Source organism: Carassius gibelio, chromosome A7 (genome assembly GCF_023724105.1).
Source record: "Carassius gibelio isolate Cgi1373 ecotype wild population from Czech Republic chromosome A7, carGib1.2-hapl.c, whole genome shotgun sequence".
Taxonomy (NCBI): domain Eukaryota; kingdom Metazoa; phylum Chordata; class Actinopteri; order Cypriniformes; family Cyprinidae; genus Carassius; species Carassius gibelio.
Genome location: NC_068377.1, coordinates 25770944 through 25789812, shown reverse-complemented (window position 1 = coordinate 25789812; position 18869 = coordinate 25770944). Strand labels below are relative to the sequence as shown.

The window sequence follows — 18869 nt, the reverse complement described above, 5'->3', positions numbered from 1 at the left end:
AGGGCTCCCATAAATACGACGTTTTGGCTAACGAGAATGTTCATTCTAGTGCCTTGTATACCCCACCTTCTCTTATTATTTGAGCGTCCAATGAAAATTGAACGTAAGAAGCAGTTACGCCCACAGCCAATCAGATTCGTTTAAAGTGTCCTGTTGTGTACACGGATTGGTTGTTGTAGCTCTCAATCACGTTTCTCTACACTTTACACAGTGGAAGACATTTTTCCGGATTTTATCAATACATCCAACCTGGCAGTTAGATATACAAGAAGATGAGGACACGAAATCTGATCTTTTGCTGACGTGTTTACTTATGTATTTAAATTATACAAAAACACGGTGTTTGCGAATGCATACCGCAGGAACGAGAACATAGGAAGGCTGGAGTTGAGTTACAGTATAACCGAACTCTAAAGCTAGCGGTGTAACGTTATGTATAGTCTAATCTGCATGGAATTGCATTCAGGGATGCCTTAAACGCATAATTTCAGCTGTTTATACGGTGTTGTTTTATATCTGGTGCATATTGTTGTGCATGTGCAGAATACTGTGAATCAGGCCTTTCTAGCGAGCGGTGTCAGATGTAACGCTAATGGTCTAATAGCTTATTAGTACTTCGTTGCTAATGGTAGTAGATTTGTTTACATGTCCAATTTCGGGTTGGCTTTGTGTGTTTGTCACTGTGTGTTTAGAAGAAATCGCTATCGCGTTGTTGAACTGAAGCTAACGCACGACTGTTGCTCCACCAGATACATGCATGCTACTTTAGCGAGGTTATAGATCACATACAGCCGAACGGACTATTCAGAAGTGTATTTATCACACGAGCACGACGGTGGATCTGCGGAGATGATCGTGACTGATTAAAAATGCGTTATCGAGTGCTGTAGGATCAGGCGGAGAACGGAAAGCTCATGGCTGTGCGCCGCTAACGCGCGTCAGAGGCCACGTCGCCTGTGTGTGTTGATGTGTTTGATCTACCGACAGTGGCGTTGCATTAATGCAAACAAGGAAAAGCTTGAAGTCGCCAACTGTGCGGAAGGGATCCGGTGGAGTCGTCAAGTAACGTTAGTTGTGTGACCAACTTCAGGACACGTTGCTGTACGTTAAGCCGAATGCGGAAGACCACAAATCTATCAAGATAGATAACTTAGCAGAGAAGTGGCCACATCAATAGTTGTTTGTTTGTTTTTGCGAGGGATCGTGATCTGTGCGTCTGTTCGATTACACGATGATCGGCTTCAGCGCGAATCGACGTGGAGGTCGCCTCCCGTCCTTCATTCTGATTGCGTTATTGGTGATAATCGTTATTCTGTCGTTTAACTACTGGAGTGTGTCCACTAAGCACGGGCGGCTGCTGGACGAACTGGCCGAGATGCAGACGCAGGTGAAGCGCACGGACGCGGCGCGCTCGCGCCTGGAGAAGAGAAACTCTGAGCTGATGATGCAGGTGGACACGCACCGGAAACAGATCGATCAAAAGGACGGAGACTACAGCGTGCTGGAGAGCAAACTACAGGCCAGGGATGCGCTGTTCAAAGCCTGCTCCGATGAAAAGGTGGGTGAGAGAAAATAACCACGAGGGTCCGTGATTTTCAACTGGGTTTAAGTCTGGGCTCTGACTGGGCCATGCAAGGACATTCACCTATTTCTCCTTCACCACTGTGTGCTTAGTTTTGCTATGTGTTTTGGTTCATTCCTTTCTTGATAAGTGGCATTTTTATCTTGCAACCCTCCCATTACAAGCCACAATTGTGGAGAGTTTGTGATATTGTCGTCACATGCACACAATGACCTCTCTTTGTACTAAATTCCTGCAACTGCTTCAGAGTTGCTGTAGGCCTCTTGGTCCCTTATCTGAACAGTTTCCTCCTGCTCTTTCATCAGTTTGGAGAGACGTCCTGATCCAAGGAGGGTCTGTGTTGTACCAAATACCTTTCACTTAGTAATAATAGGCTTCACTCTGCTTATAAGCATTGATAAATCATTTGTGTCTGTGTGTGTGTGTGTGTGTATATATATATATATATATATATATATATATATATATATATATATATATATATATATATATATATATATAATATATTTATTATTATTATTATTCATCTCCTGACTTGTGCCTGTCCACAACTTTATCCCAGAGATCTTTTGACAGTGCCCTGCCACCCACAGTTGATTGTTTCAGTTGCACTACCACGGACTGAAATGCTCCAGGAAAGCTCTTTTTTTCCAAAAAAAAAAAAAAAATGAACACCGCTGATCACAGTTCAAAGTCAAATGGCTTTGTGTGCCATTGAGAGAAGATTAGCTACACCTGACTGAGTTTACAAGAATGCTTAAGTTTATATTTATATTGTTTCAGATGTTAATGTTGAGAAACACAATAATATTCATATGCTCGAATGAAATTGGCTCCTCAGTCTGATATAAATAGAGGTCCAGAGACCCAAAGCTAACTGTGTTTCCTTACAGCGCTTTGTGTTTTCTGTTCTTAAAGCACTCTCCCTCGAGGAAACCTAAAGGAAGCTTATGTCTCAAGATGATTTCACTATCAGATAAGGTCTCTTGAAGCTCTCAGCTGTGCTTACCTGCAGTCTTGAATGCAGTGATGCACAGCTGTGTTTCCTCAGTTGACTGCTGTGTGGACATCTGTTTTCTCATTGTGGTTGTGATATTACGATAACTCCATTTCACTGATTAATTTGATCAAAAGTAATTCCATTTTGTAAACTCATTTAGTAAGAGAATTTTGATGAAAGTAATTCCACACTTGGCGAGGCCCTGTGATCAAATAAATCAACTTGACATGCTCCACAGCGCTGACCATCGACCACCGTTATATAATGCTTCTCAGAGTTGCAGATGTTAGGCATATATAACGGCATTCTGTAGGTTTATTTTCTCCATGGATAGATGGTTAGAATAATGACTCCAGATGGCCTTGTCTGAAACAAAGACTAACCATGGCAGTGTCTCTCTTATGATTAGTGCACATGCTGTAAGTCTGTTCATTTAGCCCTTTGGTCAGTTGAAGAAGGATTTGTTTAGTGTTACTTAGTTAAGGTAAACCGTTTAATAGGCAATTGTCTTGTCTAATGCGTAGTGCCTTGTTCAGTATTTCAGGAAGTATAGTATAAATGTTTCACTGACCAGATTTTTTCCCTGTTATCTTATCCCACATATACACAGTGCATTTAAAAGCAGATAACATATATTTTTTAAAAGAAGTAGGCAGTTTGCTGATATTAACTGTTCTCTTTGTTCCCTGTTCTACTAGTTGTGGCTGCAGATAAGCCAGTTTTTCTTTTGTGTGATGTTTTCAGTCAGCAGGTTGCATCACAGATGGCAACACTGACTTTTCCCATGTGAATTCTGTTCACAGATTTTTACAATTGTAAAGGAAAATTAATAAAATCTGTGTGTGTGTGTGTGTGTGTGTATTAGTGGTGGGCATAGATTCATTTTTTTTAATCTAGATTAATCTCACTGTGATCTTGATATTAATCTAGATAAAAATGGCTCATTCAAATTCTGCCGAAGTCATTTAGAATATGTGCGTTACCCAAATAAAATTGACAAACAGTAAGTCTTTGAGAAGGGTTTTATCAAGCTAGGTGGTGCATTAGAAAAGGGTCTCCTCTCTTGTTTACAAAATACAGCACAAAGTGCTTGAAAAAGCTGTAACGTAATTCTACATTACACAAGGTGCAAACAACCTTACACCAGTTTCACACATACTCCGTCTGCAGTGCGTATGCGTTGCATATTTTTTTTTACGCACCCATGTTAACGGATTCCAGTTGTGTTCCAGGAGCGTTGCATCTGCAGCAGTGCAGCGATCGTTTATGTACCAAGTAGCGATCTGCAAACGCGTCCTGTGTGAAAGCACATCGAGTCTGTGCTGCACCACATACGCACACGGACTGCATAAGCGACAGCAGACGGATTATGTGTGAAACAGGCGTGAGGGCCGTAGCTGGGGTCAGCGGGGACCCGGTGAAGGTTGTACCAGTGTTTGAAATTGCTTAATTTGTATGTTGGTTTATTTTTATTTATTTGTGCTATTTACACAATGTTTGTTTTTTTCAAGTTTGTAGGTGTCAAGGTACAGAAGCCAAATAATTAAATGTAAAATAGCACTAGATAGTCTTCAATGTAAAAATGAAATATACAATCAAGCCTACATTTATTCAGACAACTTCAACATTTCTCACATTATTACAGTTTTGCTATATATATCAAAAATTATATCTGGTGTCTGAATAAATTTTGGTTTGACGTTAAAACTACAAAGCAATTCAGTCAAGAGCAGTGAGTGATTTTCATTTTCTAGGATTAACATTACAGCAGCTAGTAACTAAATTAGGCGTGGTCACTTTAAGAGATGATGAACGTATTCAATATAATACACATCCCATTTTTTTTTCCTCAAATCTGTTTACTTTAACTTAAGAAATAACTGAGTTTTTTCTAGCATGATTGCCAAGATGGATATTTTGACACATTTTGTGTGTATTTGTTGGCACAAGAGCAAAAATAAGCAAATTCGATGTTCAAGTGTTTTGAGATGCGAACAGTTCTTTGTGACTGCATATTTCAAGTTGGAAAAGAACTTTAGTTACAAGACGATAGATTCAAATGCTGATAAAGTCAAGAAAATATGAGACCTAAATACATGACAGTTTGATTGAAATATTAAAATGTATATAAATAAATAATAATAAAAAAAATAAAACACGTTTATTCTGTGGCACCTAAAAGATTTTTCTACATTTTTTTTCTTTATTTTTCTTTGTTTGTTTGTTCGTTTGGATCCCTGGTTTGAGTTAAATTGGTCTTTGTGAGTGTTGATAATATCCTACGCACCATTAACATCAGTGCACTAAAATTGTGAGCTGACAGCACAGAGAGCATCCTGCCATAGTGCTTTTTATGGATTCAAGCCGTGGGCTTCCCTGTGGTTGTGTGACACCGCTGAGAGCTCATGGTCAGGGCCCATCTGTGTGCCCAGGGCTGATTTAGTCCTGTAGCTAATTCTGGGACAGTCTCTCTGACTGTCCATTGTCCCTTTTAAATAGTCACTGTATGGTTTACAGTAAATTAATCAATCATCTTGGTTGTTGTGTGAGGAGGGTGATGTGGAAGAAGTCATTGTTGCAGAAGTTCCAGTTTAGGACCCATTTCTGCCTAGGTTTTTGTCTACCTGGAAAGAGGAACGGGATATATGAGCATTGATATTCCATGTGGATTTGGGTGCCCTGTACCTTTATAGACTGATGCCCTGCTGCATCAAATCTTTGGTCATATTGCTCAATCAGGCCCCTTCACAGATTATTACTCTTTCACATTCAGTGCCTATAGCAGTACTTGTAAAACGTCTTCTCATTTTAGGAGGCACCCTGAAGCTTTGCAACCAGTCTGAAGTTACAAAAAATGTTGAATTAAACCACGTGTCCTGTGTTTCGCTATACTTTCTCTTATCAGGCATATTTTTTTTCTTCTTTTTTCTTTTTTTTTTTTTTTAAGTTTCCTTTTGACAGAAAAAGTGCTGGAATATTTTCATTAAAATGATACAAAACTCAGTAAGTGGATTGTCTTAAAGCTGTTAGATCTTTCATACCCATCAATACTACACATTTTGATAAACTGAAGCTACATTATGATATTCTCCTCAACTGATCAATATAAAACACTTTTATGCTTACATCTTAAAGAGATTTTGCAATTTTACACCTTTTCATTGTGTCATTTCATACCCCATTTTATCCATGTGTCACTGGGTTTAAGAATAGGATCTGTTCCCTACTGGGAATGTCACATTTGTCATCCTGTTTCCTGTTCTGTATTCCAAAGGTGGAGACCTCATGCACACACAGACACACCTATTGACTTGTACTTTCCTGTTCACTTTTGCTTTATGGTCTGTCCAAGGAGAAAGTCAACTATCAGCATTCCAATTCATCTCAATGGCAGTTGCTAAGACGAGGTGCAAACTTGAGAGCACACGACCGGTTTAACCTGTCAAGGGCTTTCTAAATAAATTTAGCACTGGCAAATGATAAAATACTCATTCAAATGTTGTTAATAAAAATTAGTCTGAAATCTTGGTTACTAGTGAATGGTTGTCAGTAAAGAAACACATCTCTTTTTTTCTCTCTCTCTCTGAACAGTACCAACCCTCTTATGAAAGATCATCGCCTTTGGCTCTTCAGGTTGTTTATGGTGAAACAAAGATCAGCCATATACTTTTTGAATAATTAATCATTCTAGTAAATATTTTATCTTGTAGGAAATAGTGTACCTGTGAAGCATAGGACCCTTTGCAAAAAAGTAATATCTCTGTATTGAAGTTTGTGGCCCACTGGAGCTGACAAACAAATGTTGGCAAAACTGAACAAATCCATTTTACATTTATCCATTTAGCAACTTACAGTGCATCCAGGCTTTTTTATATATATATTATTTGTATTTATTTATTTAACCAGTATGTGTGTTCTCTGGGAATTGAAGTTTTTTTATGCAGTGATCTACCACTGAGCCACAGGAACATTTTTGAGGTTCCAGATGCTTCTGTTCTCATACTTTGTGGTGTCAGTTTGCAAACTGTGCAATTAGCTGTGGTGGCACCATTTGTTCATAAAGTAGTTTTGTTAAATGGTTTATTTATATTGTTGTGCATTATTTTGCTGATGGATAAAAATAGGATGGTTACAGAAAATGTACAACCTGATGGATCAAATTGATGGAATGATGAATATTACTTTTAAGTAATTGCAACCAGTGGTATTTGGATGTTATGCTGATCAATTTGTCAGCATGCTCAAATGTTGAATTTAAAAAGGTGAACGGAAAGTAAACATGCATCAAAATGTACCCTGTTTACTTTAATGCATGTTCCTAGTGTAAATTGTGCATTAGCCCATCTGTGAATGTTAATTCAAATAGGCTGGGGAAAAAAAATGTCTCTCTTCCAAGTACTTGCCTTCGTCCTGGTATGTAACAGCCACTTTATATTGACTTTAGATTTATTTATGGTCCCAATTATGGATGAAGATCAGTTCTCAAGTCTGTGGATCTGTGAGTGGTTGTTGCCCTGAGCCAGATCTTGTAAAAGACTCAAGAGTGGAAGTGATGCAGTGAGCTTCTGTTGCTCTCTCACTTACTGATGATAAAGGTTCTGGCTAGTTTCTCCACAGGGTGAGATTGATGCTTTAATTACTGACCCCTCTCCTGTGTGTGATTCCTCCATTCATTTCTACTTTAAATCAGGTGACTGATCAGCCTAACAGTGGAATCAGCACTAGGAGTGTGGTACGAGTTATTGTAGGGGTCAATTTTAGGTCTGGCTGTTGCAGTTGGCTTCCATTTTGGTAGATGCCTGTCCAGCAACTGCCAATGAGATGAATGGGAATTCAAACAGTTTTCTCCAGGACAGGTATTATAGACCTCTTAGGCCTTATTGTTCCCATCACTGCTTGAGAGGAGCTGCAAGCTTCTGCTTCCTCTTTAGGTGTCAAAAGAGTAATAAATTGAGGCGTAAAAAGCAAAGCTCTTAAGTTAACTCTGTAAAAAAAAAATATATTTCTAATTGATATTGATCGGATGAAGCACCAGTTTAAAATGTATAGGATAAGCAAGCATAGGCATTGAGCTGACCCTTTGTCAGTGTTTGTGAGTTTTGTATTACAAACAGTGCAGTAGACAGCTATTTCACTGTATTTCCTTCTGCTGTTCTGTCTATAAAAACAGGTTTTTAAATACCTGAAAGTACACTCTTAACATCAGTCAGTCAAGAATTCTAATATGATATCTGGATAATCAAGTACTATTTCATGATAGAACTTTAGTAATTATAATTAACTTGGTAACCATGTATGAATGCATAGACATTTTAACTGAAGTTAGGACTGGTGGTGGTGCTTTGTTAGTCATTCAGTGTCTCTGTAAAAAAAAAAAAAAAGGGAAAAAACGAACAATAATACTGATAATTCAAGATATCTATTTGTCACATACACAATAATATAGAGCATATATAACCAGCAGTGAAATGTGATAATAATCCAAATTCTACTAATAAGAACAGTAAAAAATGCACTAAGGATGAACGAGCTGCTGCATTCATGAATATTAATCAGGTTGTGTCCGTTCACTGGAGCTGATTTGCTAAATGATTATAAGTGAGCACCAGCCAATGAGATTTAAGTTTGTGCATTAGTTCCGCCCACTTCGTGCATGTGAGAGAAAGTGACGCAAGTAGTGTGCCTTCACACTAGAGTGACTTAAGGTACGCCAAATACACAAACACGGGTGCACTGCGTGTCCATTGAGATTAACTGAATATCACAGAGAGTGAAACTCTGAAGCGCTCAGTCAGAGAGTGTTCGCGAGTAAAAATATATCTGTGCTAAACTTATACTTGGCTTCCAACTCAAACACTGGGGAGTAAAATCTTAAACTTTATTAGCCATTGGCTAATATAAGACATCATTTAGTTGCCAGAGTGAAGATTTTGTCGCGTATGTGAATGATTTACTCTCAATGTAGAGGGTTGCAATAGCAGAAGCTCAAATCTTATTGGGCCCCCTGTAATGGCATGTTGCTCAGTTCTTATGTCTGATGCCCTTGCAGCTTAATTTGCCTTGCTGACTATAATCTTGTTTGTGCTTTGAGCCAGGGCTCTGCTCTCAGCAAGCTCAAGCTCTATGTCCACGTCCCCCTCAGTGAATTTGTCATCTTGATCACACCTCCCTCAGAGCTTCATCCTCTCAATCCTATCGCAGCAGCAGTAAAGCTCTGGAGATTGAATTCTCTTACCGAGGATCATTGAAAAGGAATTGGACAACAATACTGTGAGTCATAAGAGGCAATGCTGAAGATTGTGTGTGTGGTACTATAGGCAGCTTCTCACAGTCTCTCATGGGTTCAAAATGTCCAGGGTTTGATTTCTAAAAAAAAATAAAAATAATTAAAGGGGGGGTGAAATGCTATTTCATGCATACTGAGTTTTTTACACTGTTAAAGAGTTGGATTCCCATGCTAAACATGGACAAAGTTTCAAAAATTAAGTTGTACGTTTGAAGGTGTATTTCTGTTCTAAAAATACTCCTTCCGGTTTGTCACAAGTTTCGGAAAGTTTTTTTCGAGTATGGCTCTGTGTGACGTTAGATGGAGCGGAATTTCCTTATATGGGTCCTGAGGCACGTCTGCTGGAAGAGCGCGCGCTCCCATATAGCACAGCACTGAGAGCACAGACATTCACTGATCAGAGCGAGAGCGAAATGTCACAAAAGAAGTGTGTTTTTGGTTGCCAGGGCAAGACAACCCTGCACAGATTACCAAAGAAAAAACAGTATTAAGGGACCAGTGGATTGAGTTTATTTTTACAGAGAATCAACGGAGTTGTGCAAGTGTTTGTGTTTGTTCGCTGCATTTCGAAGATGCTTGTTCACAAGGCCCAGTTTGACGACGGATTTGCGTATCGTTTATTTCTTAAGGATGATGCAATCCCAACGAAAAAGGGTCACGATCGTGTGTTGGAACCGCAGGCGGTGAGTAAAACTGCTTAAAATGTCTCTGCCTCCTTGTAAGTGCGTCCGCCTCCCATGCCGGAGACGCGGGTTCGAGCCCCGCTCGGAGCGAGTCGTTGCTGCTGCTGCTCTCGTTCAGTTTCAGCCTCGGGATCTGATTCTGGATCATAAATAAACGGCTGAATCTGACTGTTAGCCATTGTTTGTTTTGGATGATGGTTTTTTCCTCAAGGTAATGTCACAGCTTCCAAACGCTCTCAACGCAAAAGCTTACTGGCGCTCGTGATTCTTTAGCTCTGCCCACAAGTCACGCCTCCAGTTGGTCGTGTTTTTCCGGGAAAAATCGGTACAGACCATCTTTCTCTTATGAATATAATAAAACTAAAGACTTTTTGGAGTTATGAAGGATGCAGTACTACTCTATAGGTACTCAAGATCAACAGGATATTGAATGAAAACGAGCATTTCACCCCCCCTTTAATAGTAAAGTAATTAGTAAAGAAGGATCAGGTACACTACTGTTCAATAAAAGTACAACAGATGTTAACATTGATAACATTATATAGAATATTATAGATCAAAGGTTGTCTTGACAATTTTTAAGTCAGCTTGTGAAAGCCAGACCAGAAGCTAGAGCTGGACAATAATTCAATATTAATATGTATCGCAGTGTTCTTTTTTTCAGTAACGGTGATATGATTTAAAACAAATGTCCGATATTTCGATATAAATTACCAGTGTTTCCCATACATTGATTTATTTGTAGTAGGGCTGAAATGATTCCTCGAGTAACTTAATTACAAAAAATGATCGAGGGCATGGGCAAACATAAAGAGAACTTTGTGGCGTGTTTCCATTGCAAGATCGAGCTGGCATTCGATATTTTAATTTAATTTTCAATAATTAAAAGATAAATTAATGTTTTATGTATTAAATGTTTAATGTGCATCTCAGAAAATGCTTTATTTAAAACCCCAACTGAATGGCACTTAAATGCACTTAATCCATCTGTCAACTTTATTGTATTTGTTCACAGTACAAGTACAGGCAGAGAAACAATGGGTAATAATTAAATGTTTATTTTTGGTGTATGCATTGCATTCTATGCATTAAAAAAGAAAAAAGGAAACTTAGTTGTTCATTTTTAGAGACCCAGGAGTCTTATTTTCTCTTGCATAATTAATATTTCACTTTAATTAAGCAAAAACACATTTTATCCGATTAATCGATGGAATTTTTGGTAGAATACTCGATTACTAAAATATTCGATAGCTACAGCCCTAATTTGTAGCGTTTGACTTCGTTGATTATACATGAGCACTGCAGGTTTCAAAATCAAAACATGGTGCGGGTGTTTTATATGAATGTATCTCTGAAGTGAAAGTGAAAGTTTAGATGGTATTTTCAGTTTATTTGATAAGGTAGCATTCCTGAGTGGAACTGCTTTGATTACAGCCGTTACTGGAGAAACTGCTGTTTCTGCTGCTCTCACAGCTCCTCCTGCTGGCAGAAAATTTAGCATTTTCAATAATAAGCTTGTCTCCAGCAACATGCTTTTGTTGTTGCTCAGTTTTTTTGTTTTTTTAAGCAATTCAGAACACATTTCAAACTCTTTATCCTGCTTGAAGCACGTTTCAATCTATAAGAATAATCAGCCTACACTACCAGTCAAAGGTTTTTGAACAGTAAGAATTTAATGTTGTTTTTTTTGTTTTTTAAGAATTATTTTCTGCTCACCAAGCCTGCATTTATTTGATCCAAAATACACCAAAAGCAGTACAATTGCTTTTAAATATTTACTATTTAAAATAACTGCTTTCTATTTAAATATATTTTAAAATGTTATTTGTTCATGTGATCAACGCTGAATTTTTAGCATCCAGTCTTCAGTGTCACATGATCCTTCAGAAATCATTCTAATATGCAAATTTGCTGATTTTCAACATTTTACTTGGTTGAGTACATTTTTTCAGGATTCTTTGATAAATTAAGAAACATATTGTGATATAAATTTTGGCCAGATTATGTATATATACATAATACTTGAGTTTTGGGTGCTGAAAATTAAGCTTTGCTATCACAGAAATAAATTAAATTTTAAATATTAAAATAGTAAATTTAACTAGGCCTATAAGAAATAGTTCCAATAGTAAGAAATAGTACAATATTACTGTTTCTACTCTATATTTGATCAAATAAATAACTTGGTGAGCATAAGAGACCTCTTTCAAAAACATTTAAAAAGTCTTTCTGACCCCAGACTTTTGAAATATTTATATAGTTTAGATTTAGAGATTATTCACCAACAGCTGCAAATGTGGCTTGTTGACTAATAATCAAACCTTGACTATAGCATTCAAAAAGTTGGTTAATTATTTTAAGTGTGGAAATTGGGGGAAAAGTACAATCTAAGAGAGAAAACAGTTGTATAAAAATTAACAGGGTTCCTACGCAAGATTGGTACATGACTACTGACTTTTGACAGTGTGAACATTGATGTGTTTCCCAATGTTCTATCCAGTGGTCAACTTTAAGAGAAGTATTTCAGTAATTCAGTAACTTTTGACTACTGTCAAAAGTAGGCGTTAGTACTTCTGTACCAAGTCAATATGTAGTACCATATTTAGTAGACATTTATATCGCTTTCTGTGAACAGTGATATCCAGTTGCCAATCAGAGGTGTTTAAGGTAGTCAGAATCAACTAATTTTTTAAGTTTTAAATAGCAAATTAGTTGTAGCTGTTGCTTTTAGATACTCAAAGTTATTGAATTGGTTGAATTTGTTTGTATAATATTGCATTCCTGTTTTCACTTTTTTTTTTTTTTCTTTTTTTTTTTTTTGTGCTTTCCAGAATAAGATGCAAAATGATATCAGCACCCAGATGTCAGAGATTCACAGATTGGAAGGTAAGAAATGCTCGCTAGGGGGAGCTACTTTCGCCTCTGAGTTAGTGGAATAGGGTTGTGGTGGGTTATGCAAGTGACACACACTACTATTTTTGGTATAGACTATAGTTTTCTTGTACAGTGTTGTTTCTTTCTACTCCACACTGATATAAACCAATCATGGTATCCTGCTGGCTTGATCATGTTTTTGGACTGCTGATTTAATGGGGCATAGTCATGTTTTGGTTGAAGCATGTGTGTGTGTACACATTTACAGAGCAAGTGAAGGAATTGAGGCAGGAGGTCATCCGACAGGAAGACCAACTGAGGGAAGTGCGGAAAAACAGCACCAATTTGGAAAAGAAGCTAGAGTACGAGAGGTGAATATGATCCCTGGTGGAAGAGAGGAGCCCAGAAAAAGGGGTCTTGTTTTCTACGCACTTCCATTTCTACATTAAGGATTGTTTAAAATGACCAGACTAGTTGATCATGCAAATATAAATCTAGAATGTAATATGTGCATTGCAGCTTGCAGTGTGGCCGACAAATAGCTGAGCTGAAGGCAGAATATGAAGAGAGCAAGAAAAGTGTAGAAGAAAAGGCAGCAAAACTCAGACAGGTGGGATATGAATGACTTGAATACAGTTAAACTAACTTGTCTCCACTATTACTCTGTATTTTGCATAAAACAAAAACAACTTCCTCATTGCAGAGTTTATTAGAGAATCATAAAGTGGACACAGGGGGTCAGAAGCTGGAGGCGGATCTAGTTCAACCCATCAAAAGAAAAGAGGTGGACACTCCAGAGCGCCACACAGTGGCTGCACAGCAAAATGAGGGTCCAGGTCTTAAAGGTAGCGGAAAAAACCTCAATAAGCAGATGCATAAACATTTTGGTTGTAAAAAAAAATCTAATTCTCTTGCTTTTTTCTTATCACATACACGCAAGATGATATTGGTAAACCTGGTAGCGATGCTGGCATGCCTGGCATTGAGGACAGTGAAATAGGCAAGATAGAAGATGCACAGTTTGGTGAGTAATCACAAAGAAAATCTCTAGAAGGTTTAAATGAACTTCTGAATAGTCATTTTACTGATGAGCAACGTAGAGAATAAACTAAAGCATGCTGAAAATAAAAGTTTGTGATTCTTATTCCCATCTCATGTTTCTCCAGCGCTAAAGAAGCCGGCCATCACGCCGCAGAAGCACATGGAGCCCGCAGAAGCTGTGGCATTGCTGAAGGAGGACAGGGCAGGGTTTGGAGCTGGAGCTGGTGCCAGACTAGGGGATGATTTGGCCCGCGGGCAACCGTTGGACCGACCAGCCATGCCCCATGATGAAAACCTGCATTTGGGGAACAACGATGTACCTGTGCAGCAGCAGGTTCCAAAGCCGATGGAAGACAAACCTCTGCTGTTTGACAAAGATAATAAGGCAGGCATAAAGGCAGATGAGTTTGGGGAGCAGCGCAGACAGCTGGGAGGTGAGAGGTCATGTTTTATCTGTGCTTATATTGCTCATACTAACACTTCTCAATTGTTGGATGTCTTAGAAATGTGATACAGGACACAAAGATACACTCACACACACACACAGCTACTATAGCAGGCAGTAAGGATTACATTATTGCTGGGCACACAAGGCCAAACTATTAAAATGACTCTTCATCTATTTCTAATAGTATTTTTCATTAATACTTCATTACTATAGCTGCAATGTTTTTTTTTGTTTGTTTTTTTTTTGTTACATCAAATTTCTCAATTTCTTTATGATATTACCAAAAGCTGTATCAAAACATAATTTGCTCAAACACTGGTATTTCCTTTAGACAATGCAGATATAGCTTTGGGATTTCTTTGTACTGGGGGAGCCATCTGAGCTTCGTATTATTATTTTTTTTTGTGTCTCCTTTCTTTTTCTTTCCATTGCTGTGGAGAAGCTGTCATGTTTTCATCTTTCTTATTTTCAGTGTGACCCGGTCATTAATTGAAGTTTACATTTTTACTGTTTTTTTTGTTTTGTTTTTTCACATGGAAATAAAGGAGATTAGAGTCACACCATTAAGTGACAGACCTCTACTTATAGAAATGTAACTTTTTAATATCCAGCATTGTTTCTTTGCCCGTTTCATTAGCTGAGGGTTTAAAGGCAGAGGGAGTTGGACTTCATCCTCCTCCTAACCCGGCTCAGGTCCTTCCCAAACCCATCGACCCACACAATGGCAGAGATCATGTGCCCGCTGACCTTCCACGTCACCGTCAGAGTGAGTATTAAATTGTACAAAGATGGGGATGGGTGGAGTGTCTGAAGATGACGAGACAAAGCTTCAGCTATCCAACTTGCCAAGTTGAGACATATCAAATACTGTTTCCTGGTCCAAGCCTCTACTCTGTTTCAAGAGAGAATGCTATCTCAACAGACATTTATGAGTACCATTCATTTATAGTGTCCTGGACATTTATTATTTAAACAATTCAGAAAGGTGTTTCAGACACGATTCATACATTTGTCTGATAGTGTTTGGACCCAGAAACTGTGTCACATGACACACAGCAACCGGATACTGATATTCCCATAATCTCTTAACCTCAGACATCACCTTTAAATATAGGTGGTTGGTAGTTTCCGTAAGGTGCTGATGGGTTACCTTCATGTCTTTAGGCTCTTCCATCTTAAAAGAATAGCTCACACATAAATATAGGTAATTTAAAACCTGATTTTATGCTTTTCGTATAACACAAAGTGAGATATTTAGCAGAATGTTCGAGCTGTGGATGGTAATTCTTTCCGTCAAGTTCCACATAAGAAAAATAAATATGGTTTGTAAATGATTTTTGTTTTTGGGTGAACTGTCCCCTTAAGGCTCTCTCTGGGCTTTGATGCAACAGAAGGTGGCTCCATTCAAGCAAGTTCACAGCCTTAAATCAGTTCCTCTGAGGTAGCAGATGAATGTGTGTGTGTGTGTGTATATGAAGTCCAGTCAGAGCATATGTGTGAAATAAATATTGTAAAGCTGTATGTTAGATTGGGTTCTCTGCTAATTACTGCGATGCCTGACTTTCTGCTAAACTCCTCCACACCACAATCTACCCCATCCCAACCAGCCCTCCATTTTTCTTTATGAGCTCCTCTACCACCAGCTCCATTCCTCAGTTGTCCTCAGTTGATTTGATTTCCTTTGGGCCTAAATTATGGCATAATCAGTTACTTTCCATGTAGTCCTTTCTTAGCTCTTTATTCTTGTGAATATGCTTCTGATCTGTCTGCCTTTCTGTGCTTTCTTTTACTATTTCCTTCTTTCCCTGTCTTTTACTACTTTGAAATTTTGCTCGTTCCTTTCTTTCTCTTTTCTTTCTCTCTCTTTCCTGATGGGGCCCTTCTCTGCCTCTGCAGGCCGTTTCTTTGATGAAAATGAGTCCCCTGTAGATCCGCAACACGGCAATAAGCTGGCGGACTATAACGGGGATGATGGCAACGTGGGTGAGTATGAGGCGGACAAGCAGGCCGAGCTGGCCTACAATGAGGAAGAGGATGGTGATGGTGGGGAGGAAGACGTCCAAGGTGAGCCAGGGGGAATGCGACTGCTTTGCTATTCCGTCTCCTCTCCCCCTCCCTTCTGCTGTCGCTGTGCTGCTAAATTAAGCTGCTGGTTCAGTCATCATGAGCTCACAGCATACTGAAGTACCATCAGCTCGTTTGGCCTAATGTTTGAAAGGCTTGTGGAAGGGGTCAGTGAAGGAAGAAGCCCTCACCTCAGTGTGCTGAGAGCATGAGTGAATGAGAATTTTTGAATGTGAGCTATTTAACTTGAATGGACCATGTGGTTATGAGACTGAACCTTCTCTCCCAGCATGCTTCATTCCAGTCATTGTCTTTACTAATCAGCGTGTTTGTGTGTAGAGTTATTGTGTTTTCAGTGCATGTAAAAGCTGTAACAACTGTGTTGAATCCTCTTCACTAGGGTTTTGATATTTTAAAGAAGTTGTTTTTAAAGTTGTTTAGCTGTGTAGATTGGGCCATCTTATTGCATCTTGTCCATTTTTGCATTGGTATCACTTAACATTTTTGACAGTTGTAAACACTGTGTCATGTTCACAATGCAAAGTCTAGGGAGTGACAACCTTATTTAAGTGCAAGAATTAATCCTGTAAATTTCATTCTGTGTGTGTGTGTGTGTGTGTGTGTGTGTGTGTGTACCATGGTTGATATTAGAGCTGCATTATATTTCCTCATAACCAGTAAAATGCTATAACTCAAACAATTTAGGAATGTTACGTTTTCTGGTCGATTTACTATACATTCCCAAGTTGAGTTTGTAGTGTTTAAATTTGGTTTTTTTGCTTGTTTGTTTAATTATTAAATGCCACTCTCATATTTGACATTATATTTTTTTATGTAATGCTACAGTAAAATACTGTTGTGCACTTTCAGAAGTTATGATATGTTTAAGTCATGTATGAATGTATTGCATTAATTTACCCTAATTTACAGGATTCACACATTTAAATGTGGTTGTCACTCCCAAAAATTGTACAATGTGCATTTATCCTTAGTAGCTTTCACTGTTTCTAGGCATATGTTTCTTTATCCATGAAAGTTATGCTAGTTAGTTAGTCAGCCGTTGCTGTGATTGATCACTGAATTGTAATGATCTCTGTTGTTGTATCTTTCAGACGATGAAGATCGGGAGGCTCCAGGTGAAAGGGTTGTGGATTATGGAAAGCGACATCAAGCCATTGATGTCCTGTAGTTCATTCCCTAACAAATCCTTTGTTGAGCTTTATATGTTTCTGACAATGAAGTAGCCAAGCCAGGAAAAGGAACTTTGGATTTCACCTGCAATTTTGGTATAATGGAGACATTCAGACTATTCAAACTATTTTAGTGTCTTCAGAGAGGAACGAGTTTCAGCGGTTACAGCTGTGAAATCAGTGACTGCAGATTAGTTTTTTATTCAACTTAAATATGACCGTGATTTCATAATCCGCTGCAAATGTTTGCTTGCACATGACCTGATTTGAGAGTATTGTTTTCAGGTTGTTCTTTTTGCCCCCATCTGTAGCACAGGTGTACCAGAATTGGAATTTGGAACTATTATGTTGTACAAATGCCCTTTTTTTTTTTCCTTTTTCTTTTTTTTGATAATAAAATAACTTCTCCAGGGATTGGAGGACACTACTGTGATTGGATAATACGGGAGTAATATTTCTCTGTTAGATTCACAAAGTGGAACATATTGATACTACTGGTGAAAAGGACCTCTACAAACACCAGTTTTCCTTTTTTTTTTTTTTTTTAAAGAACTGCTGAAAAGCATAATCTCCCTTTCTTTTTGGACAACTGTTGCTGACGTGTAAACTATGGGAAGATGCAATTAAGTTGCTGTTCAACTTTTTAACCTGTCTGGTACATAATGACACTGAATGGCCAGAGTTTTTTTTTTTTTTTTTGGAGTAACTACTGTTTCTAATTCTGAAGGAGCACTTAGAAGTGCACGCGGAGTCTTGTAAGGACATTGTTGCATGCCAAAGGCAGCCTTTGTAAATCAGCCTGTAGATCATCAAGAAAATGAGAAAAAGAAAAAAAGCAATACTTGGTGCCACAGACTAAACTCATCACAACTGTTGGCCTGCTTCCTTTCTTACTGGTAGCTGTGGATGTACAGTACATATAAGGAGGAATCTGTGTGAGAAGGAATGCTGTAAAATTGCTCAACTCAAATGAAAATAATGATTATAGACCTACCTGTTTGTGTTTGTTTCATAATCAATCAAAATTTGGTAGGGTTGGCATACTGAATGTACTCCTATAGCTTGTGATTGTTTTTGAGATCTGTCACATGGGTGTTTAGGCTCCTCTACACAGCTGTGCAGTGCAAACCAAGGATCATGATTAACAAATTGCTCCAGATTTCAAATAAATGGGTGCTGTTTTGGGAAAAAACTACAAATCCTATCACTGTGACTGAAGTATGGGAAGTAGGAGCATCAAGAAGCGCACCCAGAAATCTTCATTAATTTGTCCCAGGCTGCTTTACAAACAAAAATGACTACATTATGGTAACAATAAAAAAAAATTCTGTATAAAGTTTTACTATCTGTTTGCATTAAGAACATTTATGTAAATTTGTATGTATTCGCCTTCGATTAACCACATTTCAAAATATTCTGTTCTAAGACATGTAGGGAATGCCTTTTTATCATGATGGCATTTGAAGTAGAATGGAACTAAAATCCGCTTCATTCAGGAATATACAGGAATTCCGCCAAAGTGCTTGATAACAGTATTGCCATGACAACAGAACGTGCCTTTCCTTCTCATTTTATACCCCTTGTGCTCGTTCTATTTTTACTGCCTGCCTGTCGATGTGCAATGCATGAATAAATAAATGCTAGCACACAGTTAAGATGGATTGTAAAAGCCTGCCTGCTGATATTCTATTTAAGATTACT

General features: G+C 38.2%; 1 protein-coding gene across 2 annotated transcripts; it reads left to right on the top strand.

Annotated features, from left to right (window-relative positions):
• Positions 1-193: 193 nt before the first annotated feature.
• LOC128016957 (protein GOLM2) lies at positions 194-18504 on the top strand. 2 transcript variants are annotated; one of them, XM_052601930.1, is made up of 10 exons: positions 205-1558; positions 12383-12437; positions 12694-12796; positions 12945-13035; positions 13129-13270; positions 13366-13449; positions 13592-13900; positions 14552-14680; positions 15811-15978; positions 17091-18504. In XM_052601930.1, the coding sequence occupies exons 1-10, from the start codon at positions 1232-1234 to the stop codon at positions 17165-17167; spliced, it is 1485 nt and encodes a 494-aa protein (XP_052457890.1). In that variant the 5' UTR covers positions 205-1231; the 3' UTR covers positions 17168-18504. The 2 variants fall into 2 exon arrangements, with proteins under 2 accessions (XP_052457892.1, XP_052457890.1); XM_052601932.1 differs by lacking the exon at positions 15811-15978 and having other exon boundaries at positions 194-1558.
• Positions 18505-18869: the final 365 nt, after the last annotated feature.

What these genes read in the sequence shown, in the direction of transcription:
- LOC128016957 (XM_052601930.1), top strand. Translation starts at nt 1,232, where the DNA reads ATGATCGGCTTCAGCGCGAATCGACGTGGAGGTCGCCTCCCGTCCTTC. An exon ending in AAGAAGCTAGAGTACGAGAG is followed by an intron (nt 12,797 to 12,944) that starts GTGAATATGATC and finishes TGTGCATTGCAG; the next exon opens with CTTGCAGTGTGGCCGACAAA. An exon ending in GATAGAAGATGCACAGTTTG is followed by an intron (nt 13,450 to 13,591) that starts GTGAGTAATCAC and finishes ATGTTTCTCCAG; the next exon opens with CGCTAAAGAAGCCGGCCATC.